Raw genomic sequence first — 26,569 nt, 5'->3', positions numbered from 1 at the left:
TCAAAACAAATAATTCAGTTGCTCTGTTTTACCAGAGTGCTAGCAAACTCGGTGGCTAGGCTAGCTAGTTTCTTGGGACATTTGTGGTCGTAGTGACTACATCTGTCATTAAAATAAATATGCGATTTTCTTAGTTTGAAGGGTAACTGTTACAATAAAATTGCAATATTACACTCGAGGGTGTGGGTTAACGTGATTATTGCCACGACAGGGACGAAATCGAGTTCCGCAAGCATCACTGAGTTTCTTAGTTTCTTAAAACTAAGAAAATAAAGAAAGAATATAATTGTTTGGGTGAATGTTGCTGCATGGTTTAACCCACGGCTAGAAGGCTGTTTCAACCAATCAGATTGCTTCCTCAAAACGACCTGTGGTATAATAAAGGCTAATATATAAAAACTAAGCAACGGAATTAGATAATACACTGAAAAGCAAGAGATACGTCAAAGCAGGAACAATGTCTGGGAAGTGAGACGGGGTCATACCTATGTTCCCTCAGCCCTATGTTCCCTCAGCCCTATGTTCCCTCAGGTTTCTGCCCCGGGGGAGGTTAGGGTTAGGGTGAGGGTTTGAGGTAGGTTGTCGATCAGACCGTCGGCATATTGACGCGGACCCGAGGGAACATAGGGCTGAGGGAACATAGGTACGGTCCCAGTGTGCCCATGGCAATCCTTCAAAAAAGTCTGAAGGTCATTCCATGACCACTGGGGTCCAAGAAAAGCAAGGCTTTTTTCCCCAGCATTAGATTTTGTTGGGGGGAATGACATAGCGCAGCCAATATCATTTGACCTGAGGTTGAGATAGTTTGAACAAGAGTTTGTTACAATTTACACTTTTGGTATGGTATTTAGCACACGGTACAAATCCACGTGTTCTCTTCCCATTCTGCATGGATAGGCTGCCTATATGTCCTTTTCATGGCATCTGTTCTTGAACTCATTCTCAGCACTTGTTTCATCTCGTTTAATAAAGGGTCAGAAAACACGGCCTGGACCATTGATATGCTGCAGGCCAGAATTGCGCTGCGATTGATGCTGCTCCCTTGATTCTAATTATTTAATGTTGAACATTCAAAACCAGACAGTGATGGATCCAATTCATCCTAAAGATCATGGTTGACCTACCTACGTGACATGCTGTCCTTTGCTGTCCTCAGTGTCAAACACGTATAAATAAAAATATATATTTGTCAAAAACCTTCTGAATATTGTGCAGGACATTATGCTTCATTTGACATACTCAAGATTAAAACATTTCATTCCTCATTTCTTCAGAATTTTCAAACAAACACGGCAAAACTCATATGGTGCGACTGTCCTGTCCTCGTTTCTCAAAGTAGGAAGTATAAACAATTATTGTCATGTCACACCACATGACGATTTTAGGCACACAGTATAACAAAATGCTGAATAAATTCTAAATTACAATAAAATATCTAAAAACTAAATATGTTTCCATAAAGATGAGAGTGAGTAGAACAAAAGTAAATCATTTTTATTCATTTAAAAAAAACACTTTTTTGGGGGTGTCACGTCACTGACCTGTGTGTGTGTGTGTGTGTGTGTGTGTGTGTTTGTGTGTTTGTGTGTTTGTGTGTGTGCGCGCGCGCGCGTGTGTGTGTGTTTTCAGGGTTTTTTGACAGCCATGCGCCAGGAGACAACGCGCTCCAACGCGTCCAGGGGCTGGGCCTTGGACACGGTGGTCCTCAGCAACGACGTCACCAGGATGATGAGGGAGGACGTGCTGGCCCCGCCCCCACAGGACGTGGGAGGAGTCTATATCCACGGCCTCTTCCTGGACGGCGCCGGCTGGGACCGACGCAACGCCAGACTGGCCGAGGCGTCGCCCAAGGTATGATAACCAAATTCAATTCACATATAGGACCCCACCCATCCATCCATCTTCAACCGCTTATCAGTAGTCGGGTCGCGGGGGCAACAGCTCCACCAAGAGAGCTCCAGACTTCCCTCTCCAGAGCAACATTCGTAACTTCCTCCTGGGAGAAATCTTCAAAAATGATGAAAAACTGCGCGCTATAGTATGCCGTACGATATGGGCTATAGCCCACGGTCCAAAATGATGAGAAACGAGGCTAACTTTTTTTTTCAAAATTTCAAAAAACATGGGCTATAACCCATCGTTTTTGTCATTTCGTCATTTTTTTCAAATCCTCAAAAATGATGAAAAACTGCGCGCTATAGTATGCCGTACGATATGGGCTATAGCCCACGGTCCAAAATGATGAGAAACGAGGCTAACCTTTTTTTTCAAAATTTCAAAAAAACATGGGCTATAACCCATCGTTTTTGTCATTTTTTCATTTTTGTCAAATCATCAAAAATGATGAAAAACGGCGCGCTATAGTATGCCGTACGATATAGGCTATAGCCCATGGTCCAAAATGATGAGAAACGAGGATAACTTTTTTTTTCAAAATTTCAAAAAACATGGGCTATAACCCATCGTTTTTGTCATTTCGTCATTTTTTTCAAATCCTCAAAAATGATGAAAAACGGCGCGCTATAGTATGCCGTACGATATGGGCTATAGCCCACGGTCCAAAATGATGAGAAACGAGGATAACTTTTTTTTTCAAAATTTCAAAAAACATGGGCTATAACCCATCGTTTTTGTCATTTCGTCATTTTTTTCAAATCCTCAAAAATGATGAAAAACTGCGCGCTATAGTATGCCGTACGATATGGGCTATAGCCCACGGTCCAAAATGATGAGAAACGAGGCTAACTTTTTTTTTCAAAATTTCAAAAAACATGGGCTATAACCCATCGTTTTTGTCATTTCGTCATTTTTTCCAAATCCTCAAAAATGATGAAAAACGGCGCGCTATAGTATGCCGTACGATATGGGCTATAGCCCACGGTCCAAAATGATGAGAAACGAGGCTAACTTTTTTTTTCAAAATTTCAAAAAACATGGGCTATAACCCATCGTTTTTGTCATTTCGTCATTTTTTTCAAATCCTCAAAAATGATGAAAAACTGCGCGCTATAGTATGCCGTACGATATGGGCTATAGCCCACGGTCCAAAATGATGAGAAACGAGGCTAACTTTTTTTTTCAAAATTTAAAAAAACATGGGCTATAACCCATCGTTTTTGTCATTTTTTCATTTTTGTCAAATCATCAAAAATGATGAAAAATGGCGCGCTATAGTATGCCGTACGATATAGGCTATAGCCCACGGTCCAAAATGATGAGAAACGAGGATAACTTTTTTTTTCAAAATTTCAAAAAACATGGGCTATAACCCATCGTTTTTGTCATTTCGTAATTTTTTTCAAATCTTCAAAAATGATGAAAAACGGCGCGCTATAGTATGCCGTACGATATAGGCTATAGCCCATGGTCCAAAATGATGAGAAACGAGGATAACTTTTTTTTTCAAAATTTCAAAAAACATGGGCTATAACCCATCGTTTTTGTCATTTCGTCATTTTTTTCAAATCTTCAAAAATGATGAAAAACTGCGCGCTATAGTATGCCGTACGATATGGGCTATAGCCCACGGTCCAAAATGATGAGAAACGAGGCTAACTTTTTTTTTCAAAATTTCAAAAAACATGGGCTATAACCCATCGTTTTTGTCATTTCGTCATTTTTTTCAAATCCTCAAAAATGATGAAAAACTGCGCGCTATAGTATGCCGTACGATATGGGCTATAGCCCACGGTCCAAAATGATGAGAAACGAGGCTAACCTTTTTTTTCAAAATTTCAAAAAAACATGGGCTATAACCCATCGTTTTTGTCATTTTTTCATTTTTGTCAAATCATCAAAAATGATGAAAAATGGCGCGCTATAGTATGCCGTACGATATAGGCTATAGCCCACGGTCCAAAATGATGAGAAACGAGGATAACTTTTTTTTTCAAAATTTCAAAAAACATGGGCTATAACCCATCGTTTTTGTCATTTCGTAATTTTTTTCAAATCTTCAAAAATGATGAAAAACGGCGCGCTATAGTATGCCGTACGATATAGGCTATAGCCCATGGTCCAAAATGATGAGAAACGAGGATAACTTTTTTTTTCAAAATTTCAAAAAACATGGGCTATAACCCATCGTTTTTGTCATTTCGTCATTTTTTTCAAATCTTCAAAAATGATGAAAAACTGCGCGCTATAGTATGCCGTACGATATGGGCTATAGCCCACGGTCCAAAATGATGAGAAACGAGGCTAACTTTTTTTTTCAAAATTTCAAAAAACATGGGCTATAACCCATCGTTTTTGTCATTTCGTCATTTTTTTCAAATCCTCAAAAATGATGAAAAACTGCGCGCTATAGTATGCCGTACGATATGGGCTATAGCCCACGGTCCAAAATGATGAGAAACGAGGCTAACCTTTTTTTTCAAAATTTCAAAAAAACATGGGCTATAACCCATCGTTTTTGTCATTTTTTCATTTTTGTCAAATCATCAAAAATGATGAAAAACGGCACGCTATAGTATGCCGTACGATATAGGCTATAGCCCATGGTCCAAAATGATGAGAAACGAGGATAACTTTCTTTTTCAAAATTTCAAAAAACATGGGCTATAACCCATCGTTTTTGTCATTTCGTCATTTTTGTCAAATCATCAAAAATGATGAAAAACGGCGCGCTATAGTATGCCGTACGATATAGGCTATAGCCCACGGTCCAAAATGATGAGAAACGAGGATAACTTTTTTTTTCAAAATTTCAAAAAACATGGGCTATAACCCATCGTTTTTGTCATTTCGTAATTTTTTTCAAATCTTCAAAAATGATGAAAAACGGCGCGCTATAGTATGCCGTACGATATAGGCTATAGCCCATAGTCCAAAATGATGAGAAACGAGGATAACTTTTTTTTTCAAAATTTCAAAAAACATGGGCTATAACCCATCGTTTTTGTCATTTCGTAATTTTTTTCAAATCTTCAAAAATGATGAAAAACTGCGCGCTATAGTATGCCGTACGATATGGGCTATAGCCCACGGTCCAAAATGATGAGAAACGAGGCTAACTTTTTTTTTCAAAATTTCAAAAAACATGGGCTATAACCCATCGTTTTTGTCATTTCGTCATTTTTTTCAAATCCTCAAAAATGATGAAAAACTGCGCGCTATAGTATGCCGTACGATATGGGCTATAGCCCACGGTCCAAAATGATGAGAAACGAGGCTAACTTTTTTTTTCAAAATTTCAAAAAAACATGGGCTATAACCCATCGTTTTTGTCATTTTTTCATTTTTGTCAAATCATCAAAAATGATGAAAAACGGCGCGCTATAGTATGCCGTACGATATAGGCTATAGCCCATGGTCCAAAATGATGAGAAACGAGGATAACTTTATTTTTCAAAATTTCAAAAAACATGGGCTATAACCCATCGTTTTTGTCATTTCGTCATTTTTTTCAAATCCTCAAAAATGATGAAAAACGGCGAGCTATAGTATGCCGTACGATATGGGCTATAGCCCACGGTCCAAAATGATGAGAAACGAGGCTAACTTTTTTTTTCAAAATTTCAAAAAACATGGGCTATAACCCATCGTTTTTGTCATTTCGTCATTTTTTCAAATCTTCAAAAATGATGAAAAACTGCGAGCTATAGTATGCCGTACGATATGGGCTATAGCCCACGGTCCAAAATGATGAGAAACGAGGCAAACTTTTTTTTTCAAAATTTCAAAAAACATGGGCTATAACCCATCGTTTTTGTCATTTCGTCATTTTTTTCAAATCCTCAAAAATGATGAAAAACTGCGCGCTATAGTATGCCGTACGATATGGGCTATAGCCCACGGTCCAAAATGATGAGAAACGAGGCTAACTTTTTTTTTCAAAATTTCAAAAAAACATGGGCTATAACCCATCGTTTTTGTCATTTTTTCATTTTTGTCAAATCATCAAAAATGATGAAAAACGGCGCGCTATAGTATGCCGTACGATATAGGCTATAGCCCATGGTCCAAAATGATGAGAAACGAGGATAACTTTATTTTTCAAAATTTCAAAAAACATGGGCTATAACCCATCGTTTTTGTCATTTCGTCATTTTTTTCAAATCCTCAAAAATGATGAAAAACGGCGCGCTATAGTATGCCGTACGATATGGGCTATAGCCCATGGTCCAAAATGATGAGAAACGAGGATAATTTTTTTTTCAAAATTTCAAAAAATATGGGCTATAACCCATCGTTTTTGTCATTTCGTCATTTTTTCAAATCTTCAAAAATGATGAAAAACTGCGAGCTATAGTATGCCGTACGATATGGGCTATAGCCCACGGTCCAAAATGATGAGAAACGAGGCTAACTTTTTTTTTCAAAATTTCAAAAAAACATGGGCTATAACCCATCGTTTTTGTCATTTTTTCATTTTTGTCAAATCATCAAAAATGATGAAAAACGGCGCGCTATAGTATGCCGTACGATATAGGCTATAGCCCATGGTCCAAAATGATGAGAAACGAGGATAACTTTATTTTTCAAAATTTCAAAAAACATGGGCTATAACCCATCGTTTTTGTCATTTCGTCATTTTTTTCAAATCCTCAAAAATGATGAAAAACGGCGCGCTATAGTATGCCGTACGATATGGGCTATAGCCCATGGTCCAAAATGATGAGAAACGAGGATAATTTTTTTTTCAAAATTTCAAAAAATATGGGCTATAACCCATCGTTTTTGTCATTTCGTCATTTTTTCAAATCCTCAAAAATGATGAAAAACTGCGCGCTATAGTATGCCGTACGATATGGGCTATAGCGTGAGTGTTGAGTGCACAGTCTTTTCAAATAATACATTGGCCATGTCCACGTTTATGAGTGACAGCTGTTACTGTGTGTCAGCATGTGGTCATACTTTGTACAGAAAGTATGGCTACATCTTGAAATCAAGGACTTCCAACTTGCGGAAAGTACCCGTTGAAAGCCCGCCGTCGAAACCGGCATGCATCGACTGATATAGATCTATTATCCGTCCGTCTCCAGGTCTTGTTTGCCGCCCTGCCAGTTGTCCACGTGTACGCGGTCAGTACCTCCAACATGGCCGACGGTAAGCGCCAGCAGCAGCCGGGCGGCGGCGGCGGTGGGACTGTGTACTACTCGTGTCCCGTGTACAAGAAACCCCGCCGGACGGACCTGACCTATGTCTTCTCCCTGCTGCTCCGCTGCTCCCAGCCGCCGGAGCACTGGGCGCTCCGCGGGGCAGCGCTGCTCTGTGACTGCAAGTAGTGTGCATTGATTGATTGATTGATTGATTGATTGAAATATTTATTAACAGTTTGCAGAATTACGGTACATTTCAAGCACAATATACTCAACACAAAGACTGTTAACTGTGAGTGGACGACCCAATTAAGCATTACACTTGTTTACAAGAGGGTCCACCATGTTCAATTCGTCAAAACATTTAGAGACGTACAAATAGACACTTCAATATAGTCAAAGAACAGAACAGGAATTCATCATAATGGAGGTAAAAAGGGAAAATAAACATAAACAGTGAGGGAAAAGGGTGGGGGGGGCAGTGGGGAGGATTCCGATTTTACGGGGGCCAGTTTCGAATTGCAGCCGTCCGTAGGTGCCCTTTGAGAGCGGTTTTGAAGGAGTCAAGGGATTCACGTGTCTTGCATGCATGTGTGTTTGTGTGTACATGTATTTCTATAGTTGTGAGAGCCAAATCTTCCCACAAGCATAGTATAATTTGAGAAACAGACATTGTAAAGAGAGATGTAAGAAAGAAAGAAAGAAGATTGGGAGCGATGGAATGAGCAGTACGGTTTTTAATTCAGTTGTGATTACCAGTCAAAATTACAGATTGATCAGAAAATCATCCTGAATAATTAGATCTGTAAAATAGCTCAAATTACAACACTTTTCTTTTACTTTTGTTAATGTCACAAATGCATTGAACATGCACAACTTTTGTGAAGTGAAGTGATAGTTATTCATCTACCGCAGTGGTTTTTCAACCCTTTACATATCAAGGCCCATTTTGTTCTGCATTTAAGCCACAGAGCACCATTTCATGAGAATTAGCCTCTCAGACTCAAAACTAAAGAATATTTTGTTATCATTGGATAATATTTTGTCCACAATTCCATGCTGTATATTGATGTTGGTACCATTAGGAGAGATAACAGGCAAATGTTGATCAAAATAACAATTATTCTCTATTCTCTAAATGCGTTGACTATTTCTACCAATATTTTCCCTTTTGTGTGTAAAATGGAACCAAATGCACTCTCAATATAGTTAAAGATCTATAAGGGTCCATTTGGTTACCAACTCTCCATCATTTATCATTAAACCCCTTAGCCACTGGTGGTCCCCGGACCACGAACCACTCTATCCATTCAATGTAGTAGAAGAGCCGACTGTTCTGTGTACCGCAGATATGTCTGTTTCTATGATTATAATGATTCCTGTCGTCTGTATTTTCTTTGTAGTATTTTGAGTTGAATCGACTTCTATTATCTCCTATCTTACTATAGTTTACTCTGTATTATTACTATTATCTCACATTCTGTGATCATTTATGTCTAAATTATTGTCTAAATTGACAAAAGAAATTTGACTTGACAAACCTAAAACCAACTTCGGCCTGCAAACCCTACAGGACAGGACTTGCTGTACTGTCCACTTTTGTAATTTCATAATCATAAATAAAAGTAGCTATAGCACCAGGAAAAAAATGTGTGACTTCTGTTTATTTCGTAAGATAGATACTGTATAGTTGCAGTTGATTGTGAACATGTTAAATCACAATGTAGTCTCTGTATATATAAAGTGAAAGTGAAAATATCCCAAAATTACGCAAATAACTACTGTAATATCATGGGTGTTTTTGGGTGTTTTAACTTTTTTTTTTAATTAAAAAAAACATGGGCTATAACCCATCGTTTTTTTTCATTTTTTTCAAATCCTCAAAAATGATGAAAAACGGCGTGCTATAGTATGCCGTACGATATGAGCTATAGCCCATGGTCCAAAATGATGAGAAACTAGGCTAACTTTTGAAAAAAAAGTTATCCTCGTTTCTATTTACACAAATAAATACACAAAAGCTAAGGCACTGGTACTGGTACTTCTGGTTTACCGGAACGGGGTTCAACTCCCTGCAGTGCCCTGCTCAATGTGTTGTATTTACCGAAAAAATTGCGGTGTTGCGGAGGATGAGGATGAGGATGAGGAATTACGTATTGTTGCGGAAAATTGCGGAAATTGCGGAATTGTGGAAATTGCGGAATTGTGGAAATTGCGGAAATTGGAAATTGCAAAAATTGCAAATTGCGGGAATTGCGGAATTGCGGAAATTGCGGAAATTGCGGAATTGCGGAAATTGCGGAGGAATTGCGGAAAAATTGCGGAAATTGCGGAATTGTGGAAATTGAAAATTGCAAATTGCGGAAATTGCGGAATTGCGGAAATTGCGGAAATTGTGGAAATTGCGGAAATTGCGGAGGAATTGCGGAAAAATTGCGGAAATTGCGAATTGCAAATTGCGGAAATTGAAAATTGGGGAAATTGCGGAAATTGAGGAAATTAAGGGGCGGGGGAGATCTCTCTCTGTTTTCAGAAACACATTACGTGCACTTTTCAAGGGTATAAGGATAAGACAAAACATCTAAACAAAATGGTAAAATATATAGTTTATTGTCCATACCGTACGTAAATACAAAGTTAAGGTACATGCATTGTTATAGCATAAATAGCGTATGATCAGAATGATGATACAGGTTAAAAAACAATCAAAAAAACAAACAGAAAGTGGATGTAACTTTTGAAATTAAGAAATGTCATGGAAGTCCACTGTAACAGCCCCCTCTGCTGATGCGAACGAGTAACTACATGCTTGGTATGTCGTGAAGAAACAGTGGTCTGAAAACTGACCATTCAGTTTGATCAACCTTTCATACTAATATAAAAGATTTTTAGAGAGGACCAAACAATCTAAACATGAATAGGTCTTACTCTGCATGATTTAGATATTTTTGGTCAATCTGAGAAGATCAAAAGCCACACATGAGTCATAATGATATAATGAAGTGGGTTTTCTCCAACACAGGCCTAATCTTTAGGGCAATGACATAGTCAACGGAAACTACAAATAAAAAGGAAAGGCAAGATATTTGTACAATAACCCAATATTACAAATCTCTTCTCTCAGTGATTATACAGTACAGATCAGTCATCTTGATAGTCATCAATGAAAAATTATGAAGTGGTAATCAAAGCAATGAAAGCCAGGGGACGAAAGCAGCATAATGGTTATAATAACTGCCCATCAGTGGGAAACTCTGTGGGGTGTCCATTGTGTACCATAGGCTTCAATTTCCTGGCGTCAAATGTCGATTACAATACTACGGGGCTCTTTTATACACCAACATTCCATTTCAACCCTACTTTTGTTAAATCACTGGGTTTTCTTTCCAATGGATGTTACAGATCGATCTAGTTATATTCAGCGTTTGACATGTAAAAACAACAAACAAAAACATTCTCACTCTCGAGTCATACAACACAGAGTTGGACCAAAATCGGACCAACGTGCTGAGATGATGGGACTCTACTGTCGCTCTGTGGTAGTCCCACCAACTAGGGAATGGGGAAGTGCTGTTCTCACTCCCACCTTGTTGTCTGCTAAAAATAATAATAAAGATTTAAAACAAGGCATGTGTGCCATCAGAAGCGGCCTTGATCCCTACGAGTAAGCCCTGAACGAGCCATTAGGTGAGCGAGTGGCCGTGCCGACCGGTGCCAAGTCTGCTTTTGAAAGACTCCGTGCCATTGGAGTTGCATACAACAGATAGGCAGAGAATGGACTGCATTTACAGTATGTAGCGCCTAGCCTTTAGGACGATTCAAAGCGCTTTACAATGAATGTACTTCACATTCACAATTTCACATTCATTCACACACTAATGGCGGAGGAAAACTATGGACCCTGCTCATTGGGAGCAGTTAGGGGTTCAGTGTCTTGCTCAAGGCCACTTTGACACTTGGCCAGGAGGAGCCGGGGATTGAACCTGGAACCTTCGGATTCCAAGAGAGCCGCTCTACCTGCCGAGAAATAAAAATAATTTGCCCTCGTCAGCATGACGCGACAGGACAGGAGGGTCCCTAGGGTGCTGCATGGTCAAATCCTGTCCCAATTCGTCACACGTTTGAAGCATTGGGTGTGAGAAGGCATTGGCTTCTCCCAGAAGAGGGACACCAAGGTTAATGTGGTTAACACATTTCTTGCACGCACGCACGCACACATTGTGATATTATCAAACATGAATACAATATAAACATATCAGACTACAGTCTACATTTCCCAACAGGAAATGTATGTATAAAATTCAGTCAGACCAGAAGCTGGGCTAAAATATATTCCCACCGGCCAGCAAAATCCCCCCATAAAGCAAATCCAACCCTGGGATACTTGGAATAGCAACGATAAGCATGTGAAAAATAATCATAACACATGAAAGGGGCTGTACTGTACATGCAGTGTGAGAAAGTCTCACGATACCATCTCCAATTGAACTACAACTTGAAGACCACATTTACAAATGAACATATCACAATTTTATGTCAAAAGAAACAAAGACGGCGTATATTTCTCATGTAATTCTATGTGTTGGAAACAACTATCTCTTCTGTTTTTATGGGCGAACAGCCTCGGGTGTCATCATTATTGATATTGTGGCAACATAGCACAATGAACCCCCATATCTCACATGAAACTGTCACATATTACACTATTAGTAGATAAAGGCACTATTTTCACTGGGTAATATATAAGGCAATATAGGCTGGATCTATGGGTGAAGTATGGAAGGGTAGCACCTTGGATCTACAGAATGTGACAAAGTCAGTAAACAAAATTGCCTACATATATATATACATATATATATACACACAAACAGTACACACACACACATAAGAGGCAATTATGCAATCCATATAAAAAACAGTTTTAAGACCTGAGGATGACAGTAACGTTTCTCCTGAAGCTGCGACTGCAATTGAAGCGGAACACTAATATCACATTATATTAAACGATATTTTAAATGATATTGTTTCATTATTACATTTATGCTAATGCGTGGTATGCTTTCTCCTCACACACAAAATGGTCTAGAAAAACAACCTAACAAATTGTTCACGCAAACAGAACTATTCATTTAATTGATTCCTAGTGTACTGTCAGCACGTAATACTAAGCATCTGACCCAATTTCAGTATTGACAATGATCAAAGGCACACTGGCATTAAAATATAAATCGTTGTAGAAGAATAAAATAAAGCAAGATTTGGTCTGAAGAGAAACAGACAATGACGACATCAGAAATACCAAATACGACGTTTCCACATCCAATGTGTAAATGACGCAACAATCAAAATAACAGCAAAAGAGAATATCTAGTTCCAGCAAGAAAAAGTGAGTCTCACTGCTACTTTAGAGCATGGGTCTGGGCCTGTTGTTATCACTAACCTTGACAAAAGGTGTTATATGGCTTGCTGATAACAATTACATTGGGAATTATGTCTGTAGCATTAGCTTACTTTGGCAAAACGTAAGAGAATCTACACTAGTTTACACTGTATTTTACTCGTGGAAGATCCTTGGTGCATCAAAATGTGTCTACTGTATGAAGTCCTAGTTGTAAAACAGGAGAAATTGTGAGCAACACAAAGCCATGAAACTTCATATACTACAGCTCTAACTCAATCAGACATAGGGTGCAATTTGTTGGTCAAAGATCAAGATTGATTATTGATTAACAGTAACATTGTCCTACTACATAATTCCTGAATGAATTGCTCATCGTAGAAAGGTCTCAAGGGACACATTGCACTTGGAAGCTTGTCTCGTGCCATTTCACTTCCCTGCTGCTTTCCTGGATGACATAAGATAATTATCTTAATTGATGGCAAAGTTTGGCTTTTCACGGCTCAACTAATGCACACCTCTAGTTCTCATGAACGGTTTCTTTCCGACGTGGTATGCAGTGGTATATAATATTATATTAGACTTTGCACTTGGTACAAATTTCTAGGATTCAGTCCCAAGCACCTTGATGTGAGTTGGAGTATTTGATGACCAAGAAAACCGATGACGTATTTGCCGGTAGGCTGGTTTGTCCTTGACACAAGGGAACCAGCCAGATTGCCCCAAAATCTTCAGCCAATGTGTTTCTCTGCCTTAAATTAACACTGCAAACTCTGGCCATTTTGTTCTGCAGGCAGGCAAAGGTTTCTGAAAGGAAACACAAGTCTACTCAAGGCTGCTCTTCTTGCCACACCCCAGGAAACGTGTACCGGTAAATCCCTCGATGCAGATGACACGTCTATCCGTAGAAGTTGAGCAATTACAAAAATAGAAGGTGTTGTCGGAAATTAGTCCAGGCTATATATCCCTCCGCCCCTGCTCTCGGCACTACACCATGAACTGGGTGTAACCCTCCGCACCGGTGACAATCACATCCATCCAGATCCTCATGGCTTCCGGAGAGGGAGCAACCATGTAGTAGACCCTGTCATGAGTCTTTACACTGAAAGTCAGGGAGGGATTGGGACTCTGTGAGTGAGTGAGTGAGAGAGAGAGAGATAGAGAGAGAGAGAGAGAGAGAGAGAGAGAGAGATAGAGAGAGAGAGAGAGTTATTATTGTATGTCAACTTGGGAAAATAACTAACAAAACTAACATTAATCGAAATAAAGAAATATCTGAAACAGTATTGTGTGTTTTGTCTTTGTGTGTGTGTGTGTGTGTGTGTGTGTTTTCAATCTAATTTAACATTTGTGGAGTTGGTCACCTGACCAAAAGCGGTTGACAGAAACTGGTCGACATGTTCTGTTGCCCCAACACGGGCAGAAACAAGGCCTTTTAACCAGGCTACTTGCACACACTACAACTCGCTTACAATTCGCAAACCTGGCAACACTGCCCTGTGTTCATGCTGTTGTCAGAGGCCCGCCCCCGGCTCACACGTCACTACTCTCACCGTCTCTCCGCTCGCAATCGGCAGCCATCTTGCTTTTTACTTCGATGCGCGAGTGGACATTTAATGCAAATACATTAATTATAGCTCCAGCAAGCAAACACAAACACCTCAACTCCATCTCATTGTGAATAAGAATTCCGAGGGGAAAAATAATTTTTGGAACGCCACTTTCACCCAGTATGAAGCTAAATGTGGAAGCCGTGTGTGTCACACCAAAACTGGTGACCCAGAGATTCCTGTACCGATTCTCGGGCATCTGGCCTGAGGCACTGCCTGCGAGTTGGCTCTGCGGGCGCTTTTTCCAACTCTCACTGATTTATCCAGCTCACACGTCAATCACAGTCACCAGCTCTCAGCCTGCACACACACGCACGTCTGTCTTGCGCACACGCGCACACACACATACACACACACACACACACACACACACACATGCAGGCTATTGCTTTTTATTTATATGGGCGAGTGGCAATTTAATGCAAATAAATTAATTATAGGTCCAGCAAGCAAATCATGATGGTCTGTAGGTCACAATTACATTCCGATTTTAGTTGTTGTGTTTTGTATGACATTTTGGCCAGTAGTTTTATATCTATCTCAGCTTTTGCCTGATAGCACACATGCTAACAGTGCTGACCACAACGTTAGCAGCATTTGATGACAGGTTGCCATAGCAACATACAGTGTGCGCAGACCTAACGTGAGCTTCTGGGACAGAAACTTGCGTTTTCATGACAGCAGCAGCTGCTGCAACCTCTGATAGCTACTGTGATAAAGATGCTAAAGCAACACAAAAACACATCCACAAGCAAACCAAAACAAACCAGGGTTGCCACATATCGTGGATGTGAGAGTGAAACAAGCAACCAGGTCTATAAAAATGTTAATAGGCCAGTTCAAAGTAGGTAAATCAGAAATGGTCCGGAAATTAGTCTTAAAATAATCAATTATAGTGTTGACTGTCAAACTTTGTTGTCTAATGTTGTTTCAGAGCAGTGGAACTCAAACATTTCCATGTCAAGGACTACCAATAGATAAACAAGTCCAAAGTAGCTTATAATGATCAGACTTGGCAACACTGTCTCTAGGTTGAACGTTCTACTTTACAAGCTCACACATATGAAATATGTTTTTTTGAATCTTCAAACTGAGACATATTTTATGATAATACTGTTAGCAGTCATCATACTCCAAGAGCATACAAATGGAACCAAATGGACCCTGATTTTCCCAGAGAGCAAATGGTATCAAATGGGGGTCTGTGGCCTAATGCATTTCAAACTGGGGGTTCTTGGTATTATATTCTCTGCATATCTTATCAACTTGGGGTGAATATTTCACCACAATACTTTACTGAATATTTCACAAGAATATAACACAAGAGTCAAATGTACGGTCAAATGTAATCACAATATAGGCTACAGATGTAAATATTTATGACACAGTAAAATGTCGAAAATTAGTGCTATCCCCCCCCCCCCCCACACACACACACACACACACACACACACACACGACAGGCAAGGCTGTTGTTTGCATCGTTAGCAGGCAGCAGCTACCTTGGCACTGCTCTCTGTGACTGTAGTTGTTTCACCATGTTTGCGTATTTATGAGAAATAAAAAACACTTTCTGTTATTATTAATACTTTATAACCCATCCGTTACTACATATGTGCAGGGCACACTACTGAGAATTTCCTTCTTCCCATATTGCGCTGCAATGTAACTAGGATTCGCCGGCCGAAGGCCGGCGAAATTCTAGTAGACAATATTTGTATTCAAAATAAGGTGGTCTACAAGCTCACATCACATTGCGAGGCGTTGTGAGCTTGTAGTTCAAACGTTTGAGAGAGAGAGGGGGGGGGTTAGAATAGATAAAGGGACCAATATAGAGTGAAAGCGGGAAGGAGGAAGGAAACATTGAGGGTGGGGAGGTTTCTAGGAAGGATGGGAGGGAAGGGAAAAGATCAGGAGTGAGATATAGAGGGAGAGGTAAGGATAGAGAGAAAAAGAGAGAAGACATTACATTACATTCCCTGCTTCACCTCTCTCTCTCAGATAAGGGTTCCTTGGCCAGAAAAAGGTTGAAGACCCCTTCTCTAAAACAGTGGACATACGTGTAAACGCACACATACCTTGTGTGCATTTTTCAAGTGGTCGTAATATACTTCCTCAATGGCCTGGAAATAAATCACCCCTTTCAGCTTGGCTTCATGCTTGTCTGGTGGAAAGACAATAACACAAACACATGATGATCACACCAGTGGCTGAATGACAGTGACAGAAACACAAATTCATAATTTAAACACTGTGCGTGCGTGTGTGTGTGTGTGTGTCTGTCTAGGTCTTTGCATGATTTTGTGTGCATGTATATCACTATTCACATAGTGATATAGTATACATATATACATCACACACACACACACACACACACACACTCTATATTCCCTCCTACCTGCGTAGTAGGAGAGCGTGCGTCGGTTGCGGTCGAAGACGAACCAGCGTTTCTTCCAGGTCTTGATCTTGCCTCCCATCTTGACCAGGTACCCGCGGCAGGTCTTCTCCGTGATGGACAGGTGGAAGCAGGTGTCCGCGCTGTGGCCCGCCGACTCGATGTGGGAGCGCAGGTCAAAGTCGTCCTTCCTCACCGGCAGGTAGCGGGTCAGCGGCCGAGACTGGAGAGGACATGGTTAAAAAAGCCTTTGTCAAAAAACATGGGCTATAACCCATCGTATTTGTCATTTCGTCATTTTTTTCAAATCCTCAAAAATGATGAAAAACGGCGCGCTATAGTATGCCGTACGATATGGGCTATAGCCCATGGTCCAAAATGATGAGAAACGAGACTCACTTTTTTTTTCAAAATTTAAAAAAACATGGGCTATAACCCATCGTTTTTGTCATTTCGTAATTTTTTTCAAATCCTCAAAAATGATGAAAAACGGCGCGCTATAGTATGCCGTACGATATGGGCTATAGCCCATGGTCCAAAATGATGAGAAACGAGGCTAACTTTTTTTTTCAAAATTTCAAAAAACATGGGCTATAACCCATCGTTTTTGTCATTTCGTCATTTTTTTCAAATCCTCAAAAATGATGAAAAATGGCGCGCTATAGTATGCCGTACGATATGGGCTATAGCCCATGGTCCAAAATGATGAGAAACGAGGCTAACTTTTTTTTTCAAAATTTCAAAAAACATGGGCTATAACCCATCGTTTTTGTCATTTCGTCATTTTTTTCAAATCCTCAAAAATGATGAAAAACGGCGCGCTATAGTATGCCGTACGATATGGGCTATAGCCCATGGTCCAAAATGATGAGAAACGAGGCTAACTTTTTTTTTCAAAATTTCAAAAAACATGGGCTATAACCCATCGTTTTTGTCATTTCGTCATTTTTTCAAATCCTCAAAAATGATGAAAAACGGCGCGCTATAGTATGCCGTACGATATGGGGTATAGCCCATGGTCCCAAATGATGAGAAACGAGGCTAACTTTTTTTTTCAAAATTTCAAAAAACATGGGCTATAACCCATCGTTTTTGTCATTTCGTCATTTTTTTCAAATCCTCAAAAATGATGAAAAACGGCGCGCTATAGTATGCCGTACGATATGGGCTATAGCCCATGGTCCAAAATGATGAGAAACGAGGCTAACTTCTTTTTTCAAATTTCAAAAAACATGGGCTATAACCCATCGTTTTTGTCATTTCGTCATTTTTTTCAAATCCTCAAAAATGATGAAAAACGGCGCGCTATAGTATGCCGTACGATATGGGCTATAGCCCATGGTCCAAAATGATGAGAAACGAGGCTAACTTTTTTTTTCAAAATTTCAAAAAACATGGGCTATAACCCATCGTTTTTGTCATTTCGTCATTTTTTTCAAATCCTCAAAAATGATGAAAAATGGCGCGCTATAGTATGCCGTACGATATGGGCTATAGCCCATGGTCCAAAATGATGAGAAACGAGGCTAACTTTTTTTTTCAAAATTTCAAAAAACATGGGCTATAACCCATCGTTTTTGTCATTTCGTCATTTTTTTCAAATCCTCAAAAATGATGAAAAACGGCGCGCTATAGTATGCCGTACGATATGGGCTATAGCCCATGGTCCAAAATGATGAGAAAAGAGGCTAACTTTTTTTTTCAAAATTTCAAAAAACATGGGCTATAACCCATCGTTTTTGTCATTTCGTAATTTTTTTTCAAATCCTCAAAAATGATGAAAAACGGCGCGCCATAGTATGCCGTACGATATGGGGTATAGCCCATGGTCCCAAATGATGAGAAACGAGGCTAACTTTTTTTTTCAAAATTTCAAAAAACATGGGCTATAACCCATCGTTTTTGTCATTTCGTCATTTTTTTCAAATCCTCAAAAATGATGAAAAATGGCGCGCTATAGTATGCCGTACGATATGGGTTATAGCCCATGGTCCAAAATGATGAGAAACGAGGCTAACTTTTTTTTTCAAAATTTCAAAAAACATGGGCTATAACCCATCGTTTTTGTCATTTCGTCATTTTTTTCAAATCCTCAAAAATGATGAAAAACGGCGCGCTATAGTATGCCGTACGATATGGGCTATAGCCCATGGTCCAAAATGATGAGAAACGAGGCTAACTTTTTTTTTCAAAATTTCAAAAAACATGGGCTATAACCCATCGTTTTTGTCATTTCGTAATTTTTTTTCAAATCCTCAAAAATGATGAAAAACGGCGCGCCATAGTATGCCGTACGATATGGGCTATAGCCCATGGTCCAAAATGATGAGAAACGAGTCTAACTTTTTTTTTCAAAATTTCAAAAAACATGGGCTATAACCCATCGTTTTTGTCATTTCGTCATTTTTTCAAATCCTCAAAAATGATGAAAAACGGCGCGCTATAGTATGCCGTACGATATGGGGTATAGCCCATGGTCCCAAATGATGAGAAACGAGGCTAACATTTTTTTTCAAAATTTCAAAAAACATGGGCTATAACCCATCGTTTTTGTCATTTCGTCATTTTTTTCAAATCCTCAAAAATGATGAAAAATGGCGCGCTATAGTATGCCGTACGATATGGGCTATAGCCCATGGTCCAAAATGATGAGAAACGAGGCTAACTTTTTTTTTCAAAATTTCAAAAAACATGGGCTATAACCCATCGTTTTTGTCATTTCGTCATTTTTTTCAAATCCTCAAAAATGATGAAAAACGGCGCGCTATAGTATGCCGTACGATATGGGCGTACGATATGTGCGATATGTTACTTAAGTCACATCGCGCAGATCGGCTATTTTCAAATGGCCCGAAATGAGAGTTGTGCCTGTTTATAGCATGCAGATCCCTGCTCTGAGGAGATAAAGCATGCGTCGGAGGCGGGGGGAGATTGAAAAAAATCACACCCGTGTGAACTGAGTGTTGCAACTCCCCTCTCTCCCCCACCCCACCCTCTCCTCTTTCCCTCTCCCCTCTCCCCCCTCCTCTCTCTCTCTCTCTCTCATTAGCAGGCAACAGTGCAGCACTAATACTAACTCTCTCTCTCTCTGTTTCTGGCAACAGCACCCCTACTGGTAGTCATAGGTGAACACGGACATTGCTGTTCCTTCGAGTGGTTGCACCACTCAAAAACAACATAATGTATACGCATTGGAAACGCTGCAAGTTTTTGTCAGCCAGAACAGGGTGAAAAATGGGTTATTAACCCTTCATGGCTGTGTGTCTCTCACCTGTGCCCTCTGTTTGTCTATTAACCCTTCATGGCTGTGTGTCTCTCACCTGTGCCCTCTGTTTGTCTATTAACCCTTCATGGCTGTGTGTCTCTCACCTGTGCCCTCTGTTTGTCTATTAACCCTTCATGGCTGTGTGTCTCTCACCTGTGCCCTCTGTTTGTCTATTAACCCTTCATGGCTGTGTGTCTCTCACCTGTGCCCTCTGTTTGTCTATTAACCCTTCATGGCTGTGTGTCTCTCACCTGTGCCCTCTGTTTGTCTATTAACCCTTCATGGCTGTGTGTCTCTCACCTGTGCCCTCTGTTTCTCCCGTAGCTTGACCTCGCGGTCGATGAGTTTCTGCCTCCGGGTGGTCTCGTCCTGCAGCCTCTTCTCCAGCTCCTCCCGTCGTCTCCTCTCCTCGTCGAAGGCCTGCTTCCGCACCTCCATCTCCATCTCCTATAAGGGTTGGAACATGGACACGTTACATCTACACCTCCATCTCCTATAAGGGTTGGAACATGGACACGTTACATCTACACCTCCATCTCCTATAAGGGTTGGAACATGGACACGTTACATCTACACCTCCATCTCCAGCTCCTATAAGGGTTGGAACATGGACACGTTACATCTACACCTCCATCTCCAGCTCCTATAAGGGTTGGAACATGGACACGTTACATCTACACCTCCATCTCCAGCTCCTATAAGGGTTGGAACATGGACACGTTACATCTACACCTCCATCTCCAGCTCCTATAAGGGTTGGAACATGGACACGTTACATCTACACCTCCATCTCCAGCTCCTATAAGGGTTGGAACATGGACACGTTACATCTACACCTCCATCTCCAGCTCCTATATAGCGCGCCACTCGGTGGAGCTTGTAGATCTGCTATTTTTCAATAGCTAAAGCATAACATAGTGCTAACACCAAAAGAGGTTCCCGCCCCAAAATGGGTTAAATTCTCGACACAAAACCTTTTCAGCAAAGCATTTTGACTGGTCGAAAATAGTCAGTAATCACAATATTATAGATTTGATGGACTTCTTTACTGCTATAATTGACATATGGGTAGCATATTATATTGCCATTATAGAGTGGTTAAATGTAGTTGCGCTGTTGATGAGGAATGAGCAATGGAAACAAATTACATCCCACGAAGCTTGACCGTAAATCTGGCTCTGAGAGAAAAGTATTGTTGGTGCTGTAATATGTCTGTCTGTGTGTGTGTGTGTGTGTGTGTGTGTGTGTGTGTGTGTGTGTGTGTGTGTGTGTCACCTTGTGTTCTATGAGGCGGTTCTTCTCGAGCTGTGCTTCTCTCAGTAGACGTTCCATCTCCTCCAGTTTGGCCACGTTGGACGTACTGGCGCTGGAACCCACAACACAGTCACATGTAATGTACCAATAATACACACTGTACAGCCAGCTGCGCGTGCGTGTGTGTGTGTGTGTGTGTGTGTGTGTGTGTGTGTGTGCGTGTAGTAACAGAAGTCTGCTGCTTATCATTTCCACTTCAAAAAGGGAACACCTGGGATGAATTAAACGATACCTCCTTCCCTATCGCCTTTCTTTCCTCTGTCCACTCCTCCTCCCTTCTCTCTCCATACCTGATTCACTAGTCCACATTCTCTCTCTCTCTCTCTCTCTCTCTCTCTCTCTCTCTATGTAGCATAGAGAGAGTTATTGCAATGATTACTAAGGGAACATAGAGCTATTTGTAACAAGGAAATATCACTTCCACCACCTTTAACCCATTCAGGACAGGAACCTCTTTTGGTGTTTTAAGCAAAATCGTGAAAATGTGTCGCAAAAATCTTTGAATATATATTCTTTCAGATTCAGAGCAAATGTTTTTTTTAACTCAAATCTTTGCTTCTGGGGGCATCCCTTGAAATACATATTTTCAGATGGGAGTCTGTTGCCAAATACAGATAATTCTGGGGGTCCTTGACATGTAAAAGGTTGAGCACCACTGACATAGAAACATGGCTTTTCAGAAAACTGCCAGGACATTTTTAGAATCGGCCTCAGGTCTAAATGGGTTAACCCCTGACCCCTGTGGGACCTTATTTAGCAGGGACAGATGGAGCCATGATACCTGACTCTAAGTGACCTCTGGTGCAGTCGTACCCAACCTTCTTAAACCCAAAAGGGAAATATAATGTCTCCACAAGCAGGACCCAAACCAGTCAAACATAGCAGATCTACAAGGTCACTCACAACGCATTTATGACATGCCTATTTGGTAGAGATATGGGAGAAACAGTCTCCTCGCTCTGTGATTTGGTAGATATACGGGAGAAACAGTCTCCTCGCTCTGTGATTTGGTAGAGATACGGGAGAAACAGTCTCCTAGCTCTGTGATTTGGTAGAGATACGGGAGAAACAGTCCCCTCGGTCTGTGATTTGGTAGAGATATGGGAGAAACAGTCCCCTCGCTCTGTGATTTGGTAGATATACGGGAGAAACAGTCTCCTCGCTCTGTGATTTGGTAGAGATATGGAGAAACAGTCTCCTAGCTCTGTGATTTGGTAGAGATACGGGAGAAACAGTCCCCTCGGTCTGTGATTTGGTAGAGATATGGGAGAAACAGTCCCCTCGCACTGTGATTTGGTAGAGATATGGGAGAAACAGTCTCCTCGCTCTGTGATAACTGACACATGTAAACACGCACCAGCATACGCACACACACTCTACATTATGGCTTCACAGAGCATTCTATTTGGAATTTTAACCAAAGACACAGAATACAATGATTACTATACGTGCGTGTGCGTGCGTGCGTGAGAGAGAGAGAAAGAGAGAGAGAGAGAGAGAGAGAGAGAGAGAAGGAAAGAGAGTGAGAGAGTGGTTGTTTGCGTTGGATCAAAGAGGAAATCAACAGGATCTGTGGACAGGATGTTAAGGCAATCAGGGAATCATACCATCCATCTCTCTCTCCCTGCCCTTTATTCCTCACTACCCCTCTCTCTCTCTGCAACCAAGCTTTGCACCCTGCTACTCTCGTTCCACGTCTGTCTGTATGTCTTTCTCTCCCACTGTCTATGTACTGTAAGTCCCAGCAGCACAGTAGACCTAGACTCCTTCCAGATCTACCAGTTCATAGCAGCTGGTATACACATGCATTCCCAGTAGGCCAGTAGGGTCTAGGAAGTGTGTGTGCAGTAGGGTCTAGGAACTTGGAAGTGTGCGTGCGTGCGTGCGTGCGTGGGTGCGTGCGTGCGTGTGTGCGTGCGTCCGTGCGTGCGGTAAACTGATACACAATGTGTTTCAGCGCTGCTGTCACAACACCGTTAAGATGAATGGTGCACATTAGACTCAGTCTAAACAAACCACAGAGAGGTAGAGAGAGAATTGGGGTACAGAAAGGAGAGACATATATGGTGTGTGAGAGAGAGAGAGGAAAATAAAGCATGGAAGTGCATCAGAGAAAAGAGGGGCGGGTTTGGAGAGTAAAGCCAGTAAATAAAGAGACATTGGATGAGTGAAAAAGAGAGAGAAACTGAGAAAGCAGAGCAGGGGTGAAGGAGAGAGGGAGACAAACTCTTTCCCGCTCTCTGGGATATTCAAACGACGACACTTTGAAGTCGACAATGAACTGTACTGGTATGAAGACTTAGTCATACCAATGAAAGTAAAGTTAGACCACCAGTGGTTTATTTTAACAGACACTTAGAGTGTATATATTATACACTCTTCTGTTTCAGTGGAGATAAAAAAAACAAAACAATTGGCTGCTAAGAAAAGTGAGAGTTGCATTGATTATCGTTTCCAAAAAATGACGACAATTTTACAGACAGTACCCCCTATAATTGTTGCAATGACAAAGTATCAGAAACCAATCACATTGTCTTACTGTTTTGAATGTCCCGCCAGGATTATGCAATTATGGAAGCACAACGTTGTCTTCAACCACTACTATTATGTATTTAGAACAAAATGTTTTACAGTTTTGCTTATCAAGACACATTTGTGTGATTTTAGGAAATATGGACAAAACGTTCTTCATCCAATAATCTACCATTTAGTACAATTACAGTCCCAAAATGAATGCACTTTTGCTGCTGCATTGTCATTTTCAATGCATTCTTTAGTGAAAGCCGCTGCAAGTGGCATCATTTTGTTAAACAAACTCTGCATTAATCCTGAAGGGACAGACTCCTCCAGCACTGTATCTAACGCTTCTCCATCCCTCGTTTCCCTCCTCTTTCCTCTCCATCACTATCCATCCCTCTCCAACGGAATGCTAAACATTTGATTTATCCGCATGGCACCAAAACCAGCCGATCTACATACAAGCCCTCAACGTAGTGCACACACCAGCTATTTTCAGCAAGCATCATCGCCATGCAACTACGTATGAATCATCAATCATAATGTCTCTCCAATCTGAACTCCCACTCTAGTTTCCTTGTGAATCTCTTACCTCCGTCTATGAGAAGGAACTACCCTCATGGTCATTGTAGATTCCATGGTCATTGTGGATTTCAATTAAGACGTCAAATATTTCCACTACTCCATGAGCGTTGGGTTCATTTCGACCACCTACATTAGTTCCTCCTCAAGAATGAAAACTTCTATTTCATCCAATGTTGCACCGCTATACCCCCACCCCCCCCCCCCCCCATGCATGCATCCATTCCAGTCAAATCAAATCCATTTCAGGTCCGTCCAGTACAACGCAACACAATCCTAATCCTGAGGATCACAGAGCCCACGTCTTCTTCCAGCCTGACTGTGGAGAGACTAGAGAGAGGGGGTCAACCTGCAAATGGTTTTAGAGACCATACCAAATCTATCTGCAGAACACAGAGGGCTGTACCATTCACATCAACGGGGAGGGGGGGGGGGGGGGAGGAGGGGGGGCGGAACGGCCTGAACCATTGTGAGTTACAGAGGAAGAGCGGCACCACACATGGTTCTGGTCCATATGGGGGGGGGCTGGAAGCCCCCCAAAATATATACCTCTGCATGCATTACAGCTTTGCCCTGCTCCTCTGAACCTGAGGGGGTTCAACACACACAGTCGCACACACAGGCACAGTCACACGCACGCAGCCGCACACACACGCACTGCTTTAAGCTTTCCTCATTTTGTAACTTGACCCCTAGAACACTAATCAAGGCACCGTTGCAACACACACACACACACACACACACACACACACACACACACACACACACACACACACACACACACACACACAATTCTCCGAGGAGGGAATCATGAAAGAAAGGCGGGAACACTACACAGACTCTTTACATTAACTTGCCCTGCATTCTCTTCTGCTGCTCTCTCTCTCTCTCTCTCTCTCTCTCCCTCTCTTTCTGCACACCATGTTTTACATTAACAACAGAAATGAGGTCTCTTTGTTCCTTCATCTCTGCTGAGTCTGTCGCTCCGGAAATATGATTCCTTCCCAGATTTCATATTTGTTGTGAGGGTCACACGACCACTGAAAACCAGTGGTTCTCAACCTTTTCTGCATCAGATTATGTTTATTTTAATGATCAATCAAACCTTTGTGTTCCTGCTTGGATCAATGGAACTGACATAACATGGAGCGTACTTTTAGTACCTATTCCTTTTTCCCAAAAGACAATGTTTTTTGTTGGTACTTTTTGAGAGGCCCCTCCAATGCATGGCTTTGAAATGACGTCATATGGACGGCAGCCAAGAAGCCAATGGATTGTTTATTCAGGGCACTGACGTGATGACGTGAGACGCCATGTGGCCAATATAAATACATCTTGTGACCGTTTGATTTCATACAAGCCCCCGCCACCCCAGCCCCCCCCATCCCCCCACCCAAGTACATTCCTATACAGTGATAATTGTGATGTGATGTCCTGAAGATGCAAGCAGGCATCTTCAGGACACAGCGCAGCGCACGCTTGCGACCAGCAGCAATGAATTTGGTTTGATTGATGTATGTATTTGTGTTTCAAGCCTTATGACCTGCTGTAAAACCTTTTGCCCTTCGGGGACACTAATAAACAACCTTGAACCTTGCATTCATGTCTCGTAACGTACAGTATACATATATAATGTCTATAGCGGCAGTGAATCTGCAATGAATGAAAGTGACTCTGCCTCATATGTGCAGGCTTCACATTATAAGGACAGAGTGGAACAGACAACACAGTAGACCCATGTTGGTCCAACAAAAAACTATGAATTATGATATGAGTGATTACCACTCGTGCAGAGAGAAAAGGAAATGCTTGCCTCTTGCTCTCTCTCTCTCACACACCACACACACACACACACACACGTACAGTACACACACCTGGAGATGTTGTCGGGCGAGCAGGCGGAGATGCTGGTCTCGATGGAGTCGGAGCTGTCCACGCTCATGGTGTCAAAGGCCTGGTTGTCACGGTAACCGTAGGGGTCCAGGTAGACGCTGGTCTGCGAGGCGGCCCGGGAGCTCGACTGACCTGCACACAGTTACACACACACACACTCAGTAACAGGCAGCACTACTACACGAGGTGTGTGTGTGTGTGTGTGTGTGTGTGTGTGTGTGTGTGTGTGTCTGCATGCGTGTGTGTGTGTGTGTGTGTGTGTGTGTGTGTGTGTGTGTGTGTGTGTGTGTGTGTGTGTGTGTGTGTGTGTGTGTGTGTGTGCATGCGTGTGTGTGAGCGTGCGTGTGTGTGTTACCTATGTGCGGCCCTCCCTCTGGGACTATAGTTTGCCCATAGGGCACTGACCTTGGATCACAATTCCCCGCCACCGTGAAACGCGTAAAAAGAAGTACACCCCAAACACGAGCTGCGCTAAAAGATACAACGCTCTGAAGCGGCCAGCTAGTCTCGGCTCAAAACGTGTCTGGTAAAAAAAGAAGAACGCTCCCTCCA

The 26,569-nt window shown here is 41.4% G+C and overlaps 2 protein-coding genes across 8 annotated transcripts in view; one reads left to right on the top strand and one right to left on the bottom strand.

The window, feature by feature from the left end:
- Nucleotides 1–7,229, top strand: part of dnah5l (dynein, axonemal, heavy chain 5 like) — a gene marked incomplete at both ends in the record, with an annotated part of 108,513 nt that extends 101,284 nt beyond the window's left edge. The window contains 2 exons of the mRNA XM_080793808.1: nt 1,630–1,851; nt 6,987–7,229. Coding sequence (XP_080649934.1) covers nt 1,630–1,851; nt 6,987–7,229 — 465 coding nt within the window. The remainder of the gene's footprint in view (nt 1–1,629; nt 1,852–6,986) is intronic.
- A 2,408-nt stretch (nt 7,230–9,637) lies between these two features.
- Nucleotides 9,638–26,569, bottom strand: part of phldb2b (pleckstrin homology-like domain, family B, member 2b) — an 83,344-nt gene continuing 66,412 nt past the window's right edge. For all 7 annotated transcript variants that reach the window (XM_080793497.1, XM_080793495.1, XM_080793499.1 and 4 more), the window contains 6 exons: nt 25,999–26,149; nt 20,987–21,077; nt 20,012–20,158; nt 16,450–16,669; nt 16,130–16,215; nt 9,638–13,569 (listed from right to left, as the gene is read on the bottom strand). In XM_080793497.1, coding sequence (XP_080649623.1) covers nt 13,429–13,569; nt 16,130–16,215; nt 16,450–16,669; nt 20,012–20,158; nt 20,987–21,077; nt 25,999–26,149 — 836 coding nt within the window. In that variant the 3' untranslated portion in view covers nt 9,638–13,428. The remainder of the gene's footprint in view (nt 13,570–16,129; nt 16,216–16,449; nt 16,670–20,011; nt 20,159–20,986; nt 21,078–25,998; nt 26,150–26,569) is intronic.

This window comes from Protomyctophum bolini, assembly GCF_963924005.1.
Source record: "Protomyctophum bolini genome assembly, chromosome: 21".
Classification (NCBI taxonomy): Eukaryota; Metazoa; Chordata; class Actinopteri; order Myctophiformes; family Myctophidae; genus Protomyctophum; species Protomyctophum bolini.
The sequence above is the reverse complement of the archived record's forward strand: the minus strand, read 5'-3'. Positions and strand labels throughout refer to the sequence as shown.